The following is an 18,668-nucleotide window of genomic DNA, read 5'->3' as shown; positions in this document are numbered from 1 at the left end:
ATGCATAAGGCGAAATTGCTCAACCATAGAGCAATATGACGCACAAGATTCCATTCTAACAAAAAGGTTCCTGGAGAGAGAGTATGACCCTTATTTGATAGAGCAGGAATATCATGAAGTAAGAGACATCAATAGAGATAATCTGTTGGTAAAGAAAGAAAAACATCCCAAATCAACAGCCATCAAACTACCATTTATAACAAAGTATAGTGAGGATTCACGAAAATTGGAAAAAATCATTAGAAAACATTGGAATGTACTACTAAGGGATGAGGAACTTGGGAAGGTAGTTCCTGCTAAACATGACTTCATTTATAGAAGAGCTGATAACCTGAAACACAGACTAGTAAAAAGTGGCACACAGCCAAAAACCCAGACTAAGGGAAGCACGTAGCTAGGAGAAAATAAGAATGTTTTTTTCCACTGCAGCAGATGTCATGCTTGCAAAACTAGCTCAAAAAGAGATACAAAATCCACTAAAACGTTTGTGTCCAGAGCCACAGGGGAAACCCATAGAATAATGAGCAAGCTCACATGTGACAGCAAAGGGGTCATCTACCTGCTAGAGTGCCCATGTAAGAAACAATATATTGGAAGGACCACCAGAAATTTGCAAACACGCATCTCAGAACATCTTAGGAATATTAAAAAAGGGTTTGAGGCACACAGTGTCTCGGACCACTTTCGCAAGTACCACAATAAAGACCCTTCACTTTTGAACTTCATGGGGATTTGTAGGGCACAGCAATCATGGAGAGGTGGAGATTACATTGAGCCCCTCTCCAGAGAAGAGACCAAATGGATATATACTGCTAAAACATTGATTCCCTCATGGTATAAACATTGATTTCGAACTGACAAAATTTCTCTAAACCCCTTATTACAAATCACATGTGTACAGCAACATAGGGTATGAAATGCCCTCCACAAAACTCCAGAACTGCAATGAAGTATAGGAATACATAGCTGATACTATTTGCATTAATATCTAGGTATGCTTCCCTAAATAAGCAAAAATACAGAACATTCTGGGGACATTCCACTACTGGATTTTGCTATGGAACACTTACAGTCCTATATACATGCTATTATGTGAAGGCATAGGATTCCAAGGAAAAGATATATCTGGATTTACCGTAACCAGTATTCCCAATGTACATAACAGAATGGAAATATGAATGCCTTTCACTTACATAAATATGACTGTTAAGGAAGTACTTCCAGTATCTAATTAATGTGCACCTCTATAACCAATACGAGAAAATGTATCCAGTATTTAACGAATTTTTGCACATGGACTATATATGAGCTTTATTTCTAAGCAATATGAACAGAAATGAATATTGATGTTTTAAAGAATTCATTTATTAGTACTCCATTGTGCTATCAATGTTGTCAAGAATCGTGGGTAAACATCTGGGATGTCAATCAACACCAGATGGGAAGATGACTGGCCTTCCCAACACCTGCCCATTTTTTGAAGCAACCTATCACGGACAATCTGGGAAAATCAAACTGACTATAAATTAGGTGACTCTGCAGTCTAAGTGCATCTATCCCTGACGAAGCCGCTCTGGCAAAACGCGTAGGAGACGGATAACCATACTGCACATCAAACTGAACTTCCATCCCGCTGTGCTTGCGAGCAGAAGAACGTTCTTGAAACTCCCAGCCGCGAAGTGCGTAGGCGCGAGGAAGACGACGCGGCCGCGTCTATCTCTTCAGATCACGGAGTCACCTAGTCGGAGAATAACTCCCGAGGGTTGGCACCTTGGAGAAAATTCTACTACAGGGTAAGCGATCCCTCGGATTTCTACCACCTATTGCATATTGTGTCTCCAATCACGCCAGCTTGCTATCGTGGGATTAAGAAATCCTCATATTGGGATATAGCCCTGAAATCAGAGTGACTATACACCAGAGGTTACCTTTAACCATATCAGCAAAAGGCGGCACTTTATATATCAGGACACCGATTCCAATATTTGACCAACCATTAACATCACTTGTGGGACCTGATACAAGTTGATTGTTTTCGGACTCTTTGTTTGCAACCAATTCACCACGGACTGCAATAAGAGTGGCCTATTATTTATTAGGCACCTGTCCATTAGGACTTGATGTATATTTATACATGTGATGTATTATGATTTTATATCAGTGCACTGATTTATATAACTATATGTTGTATAAAATTCTATACCATATTCTAATGCACCTTGTATTAGCGTATTGATTACCACATTGGCGCCTCTGGAAACGCCTTATTTTTCCGTTGTTGATCATGACTGGTCCTCTAGCAATGAGTCCAGGGAGATTAAGAAGGATCCTAGGTTATTTGACCTTAATACTGTAGATAGTCTTTATAAACCTATTAATAGAACCAAGCACACCACGTGGTTAAGGTTAATCTTATGTCTGTCCAGTTGTTCCATTGCTTAATGATTAAAATTTTTAAGAGAACTGATCGCATGTATAATTTCCAAAATAATGAGGCTGTAAAATGCAGTACAGACCGTGAGATTGATGTGGCAAAAGTCAGCCTTTCAGCTGGTTCACTATTCTTTTGGAAGATCCTATGTTTAGGAAGATGGAAAGCTGTTTTAAGAAACTCCACATTTCATCTGAATGGTTTTGAAACTTGAGTTTCCAGGACTCTGAGTCTAAAACTATGCTAAAGAGGATCAAATTCCTCTGTAAAGTATTGCTGAATACTATTGTCTTTTCCAACAGGTTAATGGCCTCCGCAGTGGTAGCCTAGAAGAACTCTGTGACTGTGTCCATGGCTCAATGATATATTTTAGCAACCCTTCCTTTTGAAGGTTCTCTATTTTTTGGTAATACACTTGATGCTATGATTCTAAAGATCGTTTGGGATCTTTACAATCATCACCTTACAATTTGCTAAAGGATGAAATGGCAAGATATTTCCCTTCCTCATCATCTTGGCAGCATCACAGAGAAGCAAGGTGTTCTAGGCAATACACTAGGCAAGTTAGTGTCAGTTTATCCAAATGGTACTTTCGGGATCATATGAAGAAAAGTTATTTGGTGTCCCCTCAGCAGCTAAAGTTCCTGGGTGTCCAGATACCACACAGACAGTGGGAAATCCAGGATCATTGAGAATAAAGGCTAATCACAATCCAGAGTCTAGCATTCTTCAATCTCAACAACCGTTCTCAGTAAGGACTTTACTTTATCTGCTGGGGATGTTCTCCTCTACCGTATCCTCATCATTTATTTATATAGCACCACTAGTTCTGCAGTGCTGTACCATAGGCATTCTCCCTTAGGCAATGTGGCATATGCAGGAACTTTAACTGGAGTTACTTATTCAGTAACTGGAGTTACTTATTCAGTTAAATTGCAGGCAAACCTTTCTAGACAAGTCATTCGGTTCACAAGGACCACTGCGAAGTCTCTCAACTGGTGGCAGGATCCATAATTGAAGTAATACATCACCTTAAGAGTGGTAGAAGGTGAATTGTCTCAGAACAAGAGAAGTTGGCATGTAAACATTCTGGAAATGAGAGCAGTTTGCAGGGGAGGGCTGGCAAATTTTAGCCCCAGGGGCAAGATTCAACTCAGCAGCCTATTAGGAACATTTTAAAGGGAAAAAAATGCAGGTGACCCACGATGGGATCAGCAGATGACCCACAGTGCAGCCTGCCCCTGGCAGTGTGGTATGTAATTCAGTATGGTCTTCCTCTTCTATGAAACGAACATCTGTAGAATATTTTCCCACAGCCAAATTGTAGTAGCCTTTTTAAACCGCCAAAGAGGTGCCAGGAGCAGGACTATTATGTCACAAGTATCGGCAATCATGGCATGAAGAGAAATCTGCTGGCTGGCTCTCTCTGCTCTTCATATAGCAAACAAGCAAAATGTAGTAGCAGATGACAGATCTATCCAGTAGAATGGTCTCTACATCAGGACGTCTTTCAGTTACTCATCCGGAATTTCAGTCCCCCCACGGAGTTTCGGTCCTCCCCAAATAGATCTGATGGCAACAACTCAGTACACCAAGGTAGTCCTCTTCTACTCTCATCACAAGCAGGCAGAAGGAATAGATGCTTTTTCAGATCCATGGCATTTTCAGTTGGGATACATGTCAAGATCAAGAAAGAAAAGTAGAAGTCATAGCAATCCGTCACAATGTCCGTGGTTCATAGTAGTCTGTGTGATGCTCCTAGAACAGTGTTGGCCGATCCCATCTTTCATCCAAACCCAGTGGTCCTCTCTTTGATGACATTGGGATTGAGCGGTGGTTAAGATGCTAGTGGGCCCCTGAGAAGCTGATTGATTGTGTTTCTGCTGGCAAGGAAAAAGAACGTTGGAAGAAGTTTTTCTTGTGGTGTAAGCCTAAACTGGATCCAGCATCTGCTAACATTCCATTAATTCTGGACTTTCATCATAATGGCCTTAATAAAAATCTTGCACTTTCAACCCTGAACATTAAGGTGTCTTCACTTAGTGTTTCTCTGGACACCAGACTAGCACCAGATGATCTTATTGTCTATTTTTTTTTTTCAAGCAGTGAATAAGATTTGTACTTGTATGTGATCTTTCTTGGGACCTCAAAATTGTCTTAGACATTTGAATGTCTGACAAGAGGTCTCCCTTAGGTGGCTTACACTCAAGGTACTACTTTTAGTTGTCGCAATTATTCTTTCTTGTGGAATGGGATATTTACATGCCTTATGGTGTAAAGATGCTGATATCTATGCTGACAAAGTAGTTTTGAAAACTAACACTGCTTTCCTTCATAAAGCAGTTTAAAACTTCTATATCAGAAAATTATTCTTCTATCACTATGTCCCCAAGCAGCTAATGACATGGAAGGAAATGCTACATACATTAGTTCTATGCAGAGCAATCTATTTGTCTGAAAGTAAGGAAGACAGACAAGCTCTTTATTTCAACAGGACATCATCAAGGATACGTCCTATCCAAATAGATTCAAGAGGAATGGATGTAAGGTGCCAGAAACTCTTAAAGCACACTGCAAGATCAGCAACTTTATGGGTGCATATAGGGTTCATGCATCAAGAGATTTCTGCAAAGTTGGTTATTTGTTCACACCTTCACTAAGTATTATCTGCTGGATGTGACATCTAATGATGCCCAGTTCGGTAGAAGAATGCTTCAGGCAGTCACTCAATACAAGTTTCAATTATGCATTTCAAGAGCTGATTTTTGAGCCTAACCTTCTTGTTACACATTGCTTGGGTACATCCATCCCAATGGATAGTTGAAGAGGAAATAAGCGAATTCCTTTTCCTCTAAATACTCCTTGAAAATACCTTTTTGAGTGTTCATTTTCCTAGAAGAGGATGTCTAAAGAATGTAAAATTAGCCATATAATGACATTTAACCAGGTTTTTAACATTACCAATAACCTATGTTACATAGATGCAAGAGAAGACAGTATAATTTAGACACTATATAAATCGTTGGTAAAACCTCATCTTCAATATGGAGTACAGTTCTGGGCACCACTTTATAAAAAATACATTTTGGAACTAGAAAGTGTTCAGAGAAGGGCGATAAAATTGATAAAGGGTATGGAGTCCTTAAGTTATGAGAAAATATTAGATGCCTTTTTTTCTAAAGTAAATATGCCTAAATTAGCTAAGAGGTGATATGATTACTTTGTACAAATACATTAAGGGTCATATATAGGGAACTTTCATGGGATCTTTTTACCTCAAGAACTGTACAAAGGTCACCCCCTAAGGTTAGAAGAGAGGAAGTTTCACAACCAGCAAAGGAAGGGGTTCTTTACAGTAAGTCAAGATATGGAATTCACTGCCAGGAAAAGTTGTGATGGCAGATTCAATTGATATATTTAAGAAAGGGTTATGCAAATTTTAGTAGAAAAAGGTATCCAGGGTTATGACCGGTAATTAAAATAAAGGACAGTAGTGGATCCAGGGAAAAGTAGAACTGAAATATAGGGTCAGGAGGAATGTTTCCCGATTGAAACAGATTAGCACTACTCCATTAGTGTAGATGATTATACAGTTTTCTAAAAATGTGCAGAATTTTGGAGTTTAAATCTAATTCCACTTGTACAGTTTATAGTGAAAATTAGGGGGCTGGTATTAGATTCCACTGTCTGTTCTTAGACTTGTTAACTTAGTTTAAATCTTCTTTGTACCTCCCACAAAACATATTTTGCTAAATTAATTCCCACCTAACCTCCTGCATGTGGAAAAACTAGAAACCCAGAATGAGCTTGTCACAATGGGTTCACTGTGATAAAGAGAGGGCCTATACCATAAGTGTAACAACCCCTATTTGGGTCTTGCTCGCTTTGTATTAAGTGGACCTGGGACCATGCTCCCTCTTCATACAGAAATAGCCTGGCCAGACAGGTACTTTGAAGTGGAGTGCTGGAAATGTACTATACTATGGCTTGTCATATGTACACTTCTCTGTGGAATAAATTCATGGTGACTGAATTATTCAGTTTTGCCAGTAACCAGATGTTGGAGGTATGGGTTTTATACTAAATTGGGTGAGTTCAAAAACTTCAGACTCACACAAAACCTCTGAGTGTTATTTTACGCCCTTAACTTCTTTTCCAAAAGATCACTGTACTCCATGGCCCTAGCACTGTGTGAATGAGTGGTTACAGTGAACTCTACCATCTAATATAAGAGAAATGGAAATATTAACATATCCTGAGAAATAATTCAGCATTTAGCAAAACTGCTTTGATCTGTGTGGCACTATTCCAAGCTATATCTCGCATTCCACCTGGTTTTATATTTTCATGGGTCCCTCCCACTGGGGCTGGTACCTCACATCCCTGTTTCCCCGTGCACACTCAACTGTAATCTTTTACATTCTAGCACTGTGCCTTTTCTAAATTTTAACTATATGAACTTTTAACCCAGCCTGCCTCAGATACAGCAACCTGAAACAGCTGGCTGCAGTCACCTTAGTCACCTTTTCTACCACCACAAAGTATTTACTATGGAGTCCTTGCATTCACCAAAACCACGTATTAATATTTCACACTTAAATCACATACACATGTATCATGAGCTTCACTTTGCTTTTTAAGTTCACAAACAATCACGGAGAAAATATGCTAGATTAAATGTATTTATTCCGGAAAATGTTTTCAAGGCTTAAGTACGAAACAGTTAACAACAAAACATACAAAAAAAGTTGCACAAATAAGTTTCAGAAATAAAATAGGCAATAAAACCAGAGTCACTAACTTACTAGTTTAAGACTTGCCATGAGAGGAGTGCACTTTGGGTAAAATTGGCACATTACAACCTAGACAGGTCTCCCCACAGAATGAACAACAATACTGGATAGGCAGCTGAGTTTTAACCTTCTCACACTGCTCCCACCTCCACCTTTGGAATGAACTCTCCCAATGTCAGGGCAGACTGGTTCCCAGAATGACACAGGGATTTCAAAATGAGTTATCTATTTCCTGAGATATAGGTCTGGCATCTCAAAGGGCAAGATTTCTCACCTCTGCTCTATAAAACCTCAGAGATGGTATCTGTCATGGACTGGTTACTTTCCAAAGACTCTTGACACTTGCACGGATAAGTCATGTCATTCAGGAAAGCCCACTGTGAAGTTTTTTACAAGGTTGCATACAAAATACACACAGGCATATATGAATATTTAGGGGAAAAGTTACAATCAGTGATTAGGTGCAATACATAATCGCCACAGTACAATGTGCAGTGTGTTTTATTCTTTTTTTTATTTGCTATTTTTTTTTTTCTTATGTAGAACTTGTTCACTATAATATGTAATAGAACATATATAATGCATATTTTAAGCAATGTATCAAAATATGCTGCCCTGCTATGTGTGTTTTTATACAACTTTTTGAATAGACTGGTGTGGCTGAAAAAGAAAAAAAAGAAAAGTGTTTGTAAGAAATAACTAAAATGTATATTGCTACTGAAATATTCATTACATAGTCTTTACTTTCTCTGTGTTGCACACTCATGTATCTTAAAGCCCAAAATGCTGGAGAATAATTGGTATGATCTGAATCGGTAGGCATTTTTTTGAAACAATTGCTAACTACATCTATTGGTTGCTAGCTGTGTTCGCTACAAAAGTCTTGATTTTTGTAAGTGATCTTTAATACAAAGTGTGTTTTATTTATTTCTTGCTAGATCTCTGCATTCTTCCACCCCTGCACTCTTCCACCCCTGCACTCATTTAAATTTCAATGACTGATGACTTGTAATACAGAACTTCTATTAAGGTGCCAGCATCCATCTCTATCTACAGCATGTGAAAAGTGTGTAGGTGTTGGCATTTAGAGAAGGTCTTTCAGTGACATGGTATAAGAGACGTTTTTCACGCTTAGTCACTGCTGCGTGATGTTCTACTGTACCATTTAGTTTCATTTCCAAGCTTGCTAGATTAACTTTTTCAGTGCTAGAACTAGTTATGCATTCCTTCATAATGTACCACAAATATGTGTTAGGACTGATTAAGTAAAATGGTGGTTTTATTTATGTATTATAAATTGTATTCTGTGTTTTCACTGAATGCATATTATATTCTGTTCTTGTTTTATTCTGACAGCTGCTGTGTGTTCCAAGCATGTTCTCCACATTTTGCCAGGAATGAGTAGTGACAGTGACATTGAGTGTGATACTGAAAATGAAGAGCAGGAAGAAAGCATTACCTGTGGTGGCTTTAATGACACTTTCACAACACAGCCTTCTGGTGAAGGTGAGTATGTTGTGTATTATATGCATTTTGTTAACATCTACACTTTTTTCAAAGAATTTTTAGAGATTATTTTTCACTACTATTCCCGTATCCATCTCTGGTATTTATAGATTTACAACATGCTTTTTCTTCCTCCTACATCTGCATACATGGGAATTTAGCAGTGCCATGGTTTTCCCTTAGTAATCTCGGCTTCCGTATCCCCTTGGTACATTTCATATTCCACTCCAAGAAAGCGGGTTTTTTTGACTCCCAATGGAGGGTATCGCAAGCCTTCTTCCAAATCAGGCATCTCTTCAAATTTAGCTTTCTCATTACATTTATGGATTTCCAGCAAATGTGTGGCTCCTATTCAGCAGCAGCTATTTATATAGAGAACTCACTCACATTAGTTCCTGCCACATTGCTTTCAATCTAAATTCCCTAATATAAATACAAACACAGGCAGAAAGAGACTAGGATCAAACTGATAGCAGCCAATTAACCTACTAGTATATTTTTGGAGTGTGGGAGGTAACCAAAGCACCTGGAGGAAATCCATGCAAACACGGGGAGAATATACAAACTCCACACAGATAAGGCCATGGTCGGGAATTTAACTCATGACCCTAGTGCTGAGAGGCAGAAGTGCTAACCACTAAGCCACGGTGCTGCCCCTGGGTCTTCTGCTATAGACAATTGATCCTCTTTGCTATGACTACTTCTAATGCCGAGATTGCCATAATTGCCGTAACGCAAAACGTGAGGCAGATAAAGTAATTTGGTTTGGAATTTTGGATTCGGGAGGAAGAGTTACCTTAGGGGTCCAAATTTTGTGGCGATTCCTTAATAAACACCTGCGATACTTCAAAAAAACTGGATAAAGAAGCCGCGATAAGTAAATTATTTAATAAATTGAAAAATCAATATTTAATCAAGTAATTGTCAGACAGATGAGTGGTGGACATTCACATTTTTTTGGGTGATCTGATGTGGAATGACTCCACTACCATTTCTGTGAAGTATTTTTTTTTTCACGTTTCCTCTGAACCTACTTCCCTCCAGTTTCAGTGCATGTCCTCGGGTTCTAATATTTCCCTTCATTTGAAAAATGTTTCCCTCCTGTATCTTGTTAAAACCCTTGATATATTTGAATTCTGTCATGTTCCCCCTTTCCCTTCTCTGCTCCAAGCTATACATATTAAGATCTTTTAGTCTTTCCGGGTAAGTTTTGTGCTGTAGGACATGCACCATTTTTGTTGCCCTTCTTTGTACAGTCTCTAAGGCCGTACCAATGACCTATACAGTGGCATTATTACTTCTTTCTTTCTGCTACTGATTCCTCTCCCTGCGCAACCAAGCATCTGACTTGCCTTCCTCATTGCTTTGTTGCATTGCTTACCTGCCTTTAAGTCACCTGAAATAGTGACTCCTAGATCCCTTTCCTCCTCAGTAGATTCCAATATAATGCCGTTAATACTATATTTAGCCTTTGGTTTTTTGAGACCCAAGTGCATGATTTTGCATTTTTTGGCATTAAACTGTAGTTGCCACTCCCGATCATTCCTCTAGTCTACCTAGATCATCAATCATTTGTTTTACCCCTCCTGGTGTATATCTACCCTGTTTCATATATTCGTGTCCTCTGCAAAAGGCATACATTCCCTTCAATGCCATTTGTAACGTCACCAATAAAGATATTAAAAAGTACTGGTAACCTTTCCCTCCTGCAAATGGAGTACATTCACGGAAGGGAAAGGTTACCAGTGGAGTACCCCAAGGATCTGTACTTGGACCAGTGCTTTTTAATATCTTTCTTGGAGTCATTGCAAATGGTATTGAAGGGAATGTATGCCTTTTTGCAGATGACAAAAAGATATGCAACAGGGTAGATATACACCAGGAGGGGTAAAACAAATGATTGATGATCTAGGTAGACTAGAGGAATGGTGGAGAGTGGCAACTACAGTTTAATGCCAAAAAATGCAGTAGCATTATTGCAGTATGTATGCAGTAGCATACAGTAGCATTATTACTACTTTCTGCTACTGATTTCTCTCCCTATGCAACCAAGCATCTGACTTGCCTTTCTCATTACTTTGTGACATTGCTTACCTGCCTTTAAGTCACCTGAAAGTGAATCCTATATCCCTTTCCTCCTCAGTAGTTTCCATTATAGTGCCATTAACACTATATTTAGCCTTTTGGATTTTTGAGACCCAAGGTCATAATTTTGCATTTTTTGGCATTACATTGTAGTTGCTACTTTCTTGACCATTCTTCTAGTCTACCTAGAACATCAATCATTTATTTTACCCCTCCTGGTGTATATCTACCCTGTTTCATATATTTGTGTCCTCTGCAAAAGGCATACATTCCCTTCAATGCCATTTGTAACGTCACCAATAAAGATATTAAAAAGCACTGGTAACCTTTGCCTCCTGTGAATGCACTCCATTTATTATAACTCTTCTTTTCTATCCTGCAAACAAGATCTTATCCATTCAACCACCTTAGAGTCTAATCCCAAGCGTTTGAGTTTAAGTCTGCGATGTGGGGCAGTGTCAAACTCTAAATGCTTCATTTTCCAACCACATTGTGCTTTGGGCACATTACTGGAAGTTGTTGCTGTATTTAGGACAACTTGTATATTAGAGTATTTTCCTATTTCAATAAACCCCATTGTATTAAAAAAAATTTTTTTTTGTATTATGCAATGAAGAATAATTTTAATCTAGTTAGCGATAAAGTTCTGCTGCTTTAATTGCCGTTTTGTAAATTGTGCAGCCTAACACTGCCAGTTAGCTGTTGCTGTTTTAGAAAGTGTCTGCAGCACATATAAAACCAAATTATTATTGACTTGGATCTACTTAATTAAATTACTATTTTTCATCTTCTGTTATTTTATCTTCTCTTAGCTTTGTTCTTGAGCTGCTCACTTGTGGTATTTCTGATTCCTGTAATGCCATTTGATTCTTTTTTGAAGGACATGTGACAGAAATGTATATTTAACAGAGCCAGTATAGCATTAAACTTAATAATTCACTTGAAATAACCAAAGTGCTTATATGTAGCTAAATATGACATGTTTTTAGAAAACTATTTATAGAGTACAGTTCCTTTGACTTGCATTTTTCTAGAAGATAAGTGAGACAAGGGGCAGTGCATTGAAGTCTTCAAATTTATATGCATACGACTGACTGGCTTGAAGTTTCCTAAGCAACAGAAATCTGTACAATTTAGATGGTTCATACACATGGAAATCACAAGTAATATATCTGCAAGTTTGAAGAGGGATGCTGTCTGTGCTATTTTAAATTTGTTAACCATCTCAGAACCCAAGCCCTATGGGTGAGGGTCAAGAGGGAAAGCATTGGACTGAAAGAGCATAAACAGAAACTTTGAGTGGAAAGAGACTGGATTGCAACCTATAGATTAAGAGGAGGTTGATTGTGAAAGGGTGCCCAAAGGGCCCATACTTTGTGGAGGGATGCAGAGGAGAGCCTCTCAGTATGCTCCATTTGATGCATGTAAAAAACAAACTACTTAGGCACAGGATGGATAATGTATCTATGATAAAATTATAAACAAAATCATATCATATAATATAATAAAAGAATGGAAAAGACTGCTGTAGAAATAAGGGATTGCCACTTACTCCCTCCACAGAAACTTCTAAATTAATAATAAACAGCGCTCTAAATCCCATTCATAATAATTGGAACAGAGGAGGCAGAAGTAGAATTGGTAAACTCAAATTGAGTTAGGTTCATAAAACCTTATAGATATAAAACACCATAGAATACAAAATATGCATTGAAAAAAATCTTTTCAGTAACATCAACCAAATTCAGAGATAACAGGGACATGTAAAAGTGATCACTTAATATCTCAATGAGCATTCTTGCATTTCCTGGAGTGTCCTCCTGTATGCTTAGAAATCTTCTTTCTTGTGAAAATACTGTAGAATATATAATCCAAAGAAAACTTCAAACTTTGCAAAATATAGTCAATAGCAGTAAATCGGAAGCAATTTATATGTTTTGGGACAATTGCAGCTCCTTAATCCACACTTGCTGTAATGTGACTGCTCATTCTATTCAGACGGCGTTGATATTATGTAAACAATGTTCGATACTATTTCACCACAGTGTGGCACAAAATATATTCATCTCATTGATTCAAAAGAATAATTGCTTACTTGTTTACCCAAGTCCTGGAAAAAGTATTCCATAACACTCATGTCCACAATCAGATATAAGTTCCCAATATAATCTCTGTGTCTCCGTCTCCATCTCGGATGTTTAATTAGTTCCCCAGATCCTGAGACCAGAATCTTCAGTGCAGCAAAGTAGAAAAATCTTCTTAGTGATACTAAAAACAGGTGGCCACCCTTTAACGTATCCTCTCCTGCTGAGAGATGATCAGCACATCACTGTTATCAGCTGCATATGTCAAGTTCAAGCTTCCAACGCTAAAGGCAATACTGCAATTAATCGAGCCGGCTTCCCCTCCTAATTTCAGTCACCTTTTTACTCTCCACTAGCAGAAGCTGACTCATTTCGTCCTGGAATTAACTTTTTCAAAGCATAGTGGAGTCTCTTCACAGTCCTTCTTGTATAGTGATACCCAGTGAATCAGCGCATTCAGTCACTAAAAAATTTAATTAAGCTCTTTATTAAGCAACGTATGTTCCTCACTAGAAGACAGATCTACATAAAGTAACTTTCATTCTAATAAAAATAGAGCTTTCTAATCAGTGTTATGTATGTGTGTGTGTATGTGTGTATATATATATATATATATATATATATATATATATATATATATATATCACACACACTCTTACACTCTTACTTAATGGTATTGTTTGTTTTTTGTACAGATCAGAGCTGCACTTTTCCAGATGATAACAACATAAGCTCAGAAGACCTTCATTTTGTTGCTGGAGAGGACAGTGGGAGGTAACATTTATTTTAAGAGCTTCCTAGTTTAAATTCAATAATTATGCTCTATAGATAACTGTGCAGAACTGGGTAGGAGACTGGAACTGTGCAGTGAGCAGGTCTGCGGCTGTGGAATAAAGTTGCACAGGGAAGGATATTCAAGCCATGGGTGTGACCAGGCATGGGATAGAAACAGGTGCTATGGGAGACAGTAGACCTAGAAAGAGGAGAGGCGCTGTGTGAAAGAGCAGACCTAAGACAGGGATTGACTGTATGTAAGAAACCAGGGATGGATGAGAAGGGATGGGTTCTATGTTATAGAGCAAGACTGGAAATATAGATTGGTGCTTTTCTAGAGAACTGATATGTGAGAGGTCCAACACTATAGGAGTGAAGAGGCCAAGGAAATGAAGTGACACAGAGAACGGACATGGTGAGGAAGACTGGCACTATGCAAGTACACTGATCTGGAAAGTGGTGCTATTGTGAGAGAATGGACATGCAGAAAATTGAAATGAAGAAATAGTTTGTTTTTCAGTGAAATGGAATATCTATACTTATCTATATATGTGGGCTCTGTTATATCTTGCTCCTTTCTTCACTGATTCAGTGTAATAAATCTAAGCATTGTGACGAGCCTTATAGCTATTGCAGTGAGCACAAAAGGGAAGGAGTTGCACCATCAGAGCTAAAGTTCATGATGAAGCTCTTTAGGAGGGAAGCAACCCTGGAAAGTGGAGTGACACTATCAAAGTCAAAACTATAGTGAGGAATGTTTTGTTTTTGTTTTTTGGGGGAGGGGTAGATTTAAGAAGGGGTTGTACGATTGGCTATAACACCACATGATAGTGTTATGAGAGTGAGCAATCTGATCTATTTCAGTTATTGATGAAAGTTGTTGCAATTGTCTTTGCCATATGCTTTACTGTACCGCTTACTGTTGGAAATTTTGTGTTCTTAATCTTAGTAGCATATTGTTAGGAGTATAGTATTAGAAGTGGCAGCTTTATTAACAGCTATTTTATATAGTGCCTACATATTACTCTGTGCTTTATAGAGAATATTTTATTTTTCATTCACATCAGTCCGTGTCCCAATGTAGCTTACAATCTATATTCTCTACCCAACACCCACTAAGGTTAATTTAGTCAGAAGCCAATTAATCAGTATGTATTTGAGGGGATGGATACGAATTGGCAGTAAGTACAATTCCGACAACAGGGTTGTAGACAGGACAATGCAGATAGGTCTTATAGCAACTTGTAGTAAATGTACACTTACAGAAAAAGAGACAGGAAACATTTCCGAGGACCTGGCGACAGGATAAGGTACACCTGTTACTACAAAAGGTAAAATAAAAAGCATAGGGGTCTGTTTTATAAACCCTATAAGCGCTTTGGGGTGTATGAGGAAACCAGAGCACCTGGAGGAAACGCATACATAAACAGGGACTTGTTTGAAATAGAGCCCATGACTATTTGTGAGGCAGCAATGCAAGCAAATGTACTTTACTTATAGACAAAATCACTAACTGTATTAAATATAGCTACAATATTTGGTTTGTTTATAAGGGAAAATATCAGAGAGATCAAGACTTCTAGTTCTAGTTTTCTTTTTATATTGAATCCAAACGTTTATTTGTTTTGGGCCTCATTTAATTGCGTTCGCTCAATATAAAATGTTGTCTTAGTGCATGTGCACATCTTCGGTCCCTATATCTTACTTATAATTGCATGTAGCTAGCATTTGTAGATACAGGTTAAGCACGTCCCTTTGAGATTAATTTTCTTGAAATAAGTTAGCGGAGACGTAACTATTGCACAGAGATGAACAATGTGCAAGACTTGAAGTTCAATATTGATGCATATTTACCCTGGAACCAGGCTACTTGTCTCCAAATAAAAGGTGTGACCTTACAGATTTGAAACATTAGTCCACTGTTGCCCCAATTTTATGTGCATTTAAACTAATCAGTGAATTTTAATGGAAAATGCTATTCTTTACAGTTGTGGAAAACAATGGGGGAGGGGGGGAGGAGAGAACACCGGCAAGCACTACTGTGCAGTTTATAAAAGAAGGAAGAAAATATGATCTGGCAGGTGTGATGGATTGATAATGAGTGGGAAGTGCATTTAGGGAGAAAATGGTCATGGTGCTTCAGTTGCATATTATGATTTTTCTCAGAGGTGAGGCAATCTGGGCCATGTAACGTTTGTTCTTTCATTGGTGTGTTTATTTTTGTTTTTTTCTGTCCTAGGTAAATTGATGGAGCATGTAGACATTTCTTCAATCGTGCTGAAGACAAAAGGCAAACCATTAGACTACTTACAAATGTATCCAAAGGGGGATGCACATTTACTGCTATAATTTATATTATCTAAAAAAATGTCTAGTAGAACTACAAATATATCCTTCATAAATCACATCAAATAAAATGCTGAATAACTCATTTTCATCCAAAAAGGTCCAAGTGCAGTAAATATGAATAATTGACTGTTTCACGTGATTAGTCCCTGCGCCAATCATAGGAAAAGGAAAAAGCAAACCATAATGTACTTTTGTGGAGCAATGCTATTTAGTGTCTGTAAAAGTGGGGAAAATTCCTATTCAACTTGAGAAAAGTGTTTGGTTAATTTACAGTGCTGGTTATTGTGTATTCCTCCAACTATCACTTCCGTTTATAAATCATGCCAGTGTGCCTTCAGTGAGGTAAGCTGAAGGCTCTGTATGAAACTGGTTGTGGGCAGACATTAAGCTCATGACAATTGGAGTTGGAGACAGGAAAGGCAGCAGAGGAAATTCTATTTATGAGTTAGTGTATTCATTTTTCCTTTTTACACACATTTAATATCAGACTACAAAAATACATTATTGTTTTCCCCTCTTCAGTGATCTAGTCATGAGGAATGCAGTTTATTTATCTGCATGGCTACTGTAAACATTTATAAAGAGTTGTAATGTTGTTTTTGTATTCAGGCTCCAGGTAAGGTAAAGGCAATAATACAAATGTTCATCAGTTAAGAGAAAATTGAATTATATGAATGACTTTTAATATACATATCAAAGCTAGATAGGTGCTAGAGATTGAGATTGCCAGCAATAAATAAACTTGCAACATATTCTAGCAGTAGACTTCTGTTTTAAAAGCTAGCATGTGTTACAGTACTTAAATGTTATTTTACGTTAGTACACAAGCCTTCAGGTCAGTGTCTTCAACCAGAAACGTTTTTTTTTTCTGAACTGATATGCAAATTGGGTGCCTTCACCTGTGTGCCAATAGTTCATTCCATCTGAGGAACATTCATTTAAGAATAACTGGAAAGATGATATTGTCTGTCACAGTGCCATGTATAAATTGTAAATGCCATCACCTTCAAGGTAGGTAACACACAGCTACACTAGTAACACCTTTTAATAGCTGCATGGGGGTTACTCTTAGGATATTATTCCATTCACTTTAATCAAATTCTTAAATATCTTGTACAAAATATAATATTTCATATCTAAAGACTGGAAAAAATATTTTATTGTTCTGTCATGATGTATGTATACTTTACATGCTTCAGGTTTCAAGTTATATTTTGACATTCATTTTCCTGTAGGTAAGCTGTTATGGGACAGAAGTCACATTGAACTTCACTGATTTGTTTTAGAAGTATGGATATTGCTTCACATCTATATTTGACTACATTCTCATACTTTTGATTTCTTAATTTTAGAAGCTTTGCAAATTAAAGCAAAATATGTAGTCTCGTTTATAATTGCATTTTACAGGCAGATTTCTTGTGAGTTTTCTAGTACATTCAATTACCAGTAGTGAATAACGGGTCGAGACAAACATTAGTCTTCTCGGTCTACCTGCTCCTTTATGGGTGGTAAAACTACCATGTGAAACACTAAGTCTTATAGCAATGATATCAAAAGTCACATTGTAAAATACATACGCACACATTCATTTTAAATTGATGCATTACTTTGCTACTGGTCATTTATATGCTGAGTAATTGGCGATTATTTATTTTACATTAGTATGGTGTTTATTTTGTTAAATTGAAATAATAAGTATAACTTTGTCTGCTACATAGAAAAGTAGAACGAAGACTTAAGCTGTTGAATTGATTATGATTTACACCCATTTTTAAAATGGTTTTAATTGTAAAAAGATGTAAAAAAAATTAGAAAATGTTTGTTTTATCTATTCTAAAGATGTTAGGATTTCTGCTCACTTTATTGTTGGTCAAGTGAGTATTGAAATTGCAAAACCTGATACTGTTCATAGCATTTAAACTGCTGTTTGTTTTTGTATCTGTTGTCTGAAAAATTGGCACAAGTACAGCCAACATGAATATTATGTACTTAAACGGTCTTGTCATGTTCACTGTCCTTTTACTCGTGGATTCTGAGTTTTAAATGTTTTGTTTACATGTTCTGAACTTAAATTGTTTCTGTTGCACTTTTTGTTAATAAAATTTAACATGGGACACCGTGTCAGACCATTTTGTAGCCTCCATAAATTTTCCGTACAAGTGATTCATTTTGTGACTGATAGCTATGTTTTTGATACTTTATTTGGTTAACACTTTTTGAAAATGGCCTAGATTGAAAAGTAAGTAGTAAATCTGTTTCCAGCATCAGGCTTCTCATGCTCGATCTGGATGTTGCAAGAACTAAAATTCCAGGCATGATTTGTGCAGATGAGAACAGTTTGCCAATCTGCTCATTAATATGAAATTGAGACAATGGTGTAAATTAACAAGGTTATGTTAAAACCCATTTAAGAACATGTAAAATAGCAGTGCAGATGCTGGTCTGTGATGGCACACTCCTACATTGGAACCAGTTTGCACATTTTTACAGGCAAGGACATGGGATTGTGTGCCAAGATGTCTGTCTGCCAAGGTGCAAGATCTTGCTATATCTGATAGAAAGAAATGGGCAGATCAAAGATGTTCTCTGCTGAGTGCCATATGATGGGTTGTAATAGGTGCATTTAGTGGAGTGGCCTTGTTTTTC

The 18,668-nt window shown here is 37.5% G+C and overlaps 1 protein-coding gene across 2 annotated transcripts in view; it reads left to right on the top strand.

Annotated features, from left to right (window-relative positions):
• TRIM37 (tripartite motif containing 37) overlaps positions 1-18,143 on the top strand; it is a 151,485-nt gene extending 133,342 nt beyond the window's left edge. For both annotated transcript variants that reach the window (XM_075195073.1, XM_075195072.1), the window contains exons 23-25: positions 8,581-8,730; positions 13,595-13,673; positions 15,913-18,143. In XM_075195073.1, the coding sequence (XP_075051174.1) occupies positions 8,581-8,730; positions 13,595-13,673; positions 15,913-15,916 (233 nt within the window). In that variant the 3' untranslated portion in view covers positions 15,917-18,143. The remainder of the gene's footprint in view (positions 1-8,580; positions 8,731-13,594; positions 13,674-15,912) is intronic.
• The last annotated feature ends 525 nt before the right edge of the window (positions 18,144-18,668 follow it).

The sequence above is a fragment of the Mixophyes fleayi genome, chromosome 2 (assembly GCF_038048845.1).
Source record: "Mixophyes fleayi isolate aMixFle1 chromosome 2, aMixFle1.hap1, whole genome shotgun sequence".
NCBI lineage: Eukaryota > Metazoa > Chordata > Amphibia > Anura > Limnodynastidae > Mixophyes > Mixophyes fleayi.
This window is presented reverse-complemented; position numbering and strand designations above follow the sequence as displayed.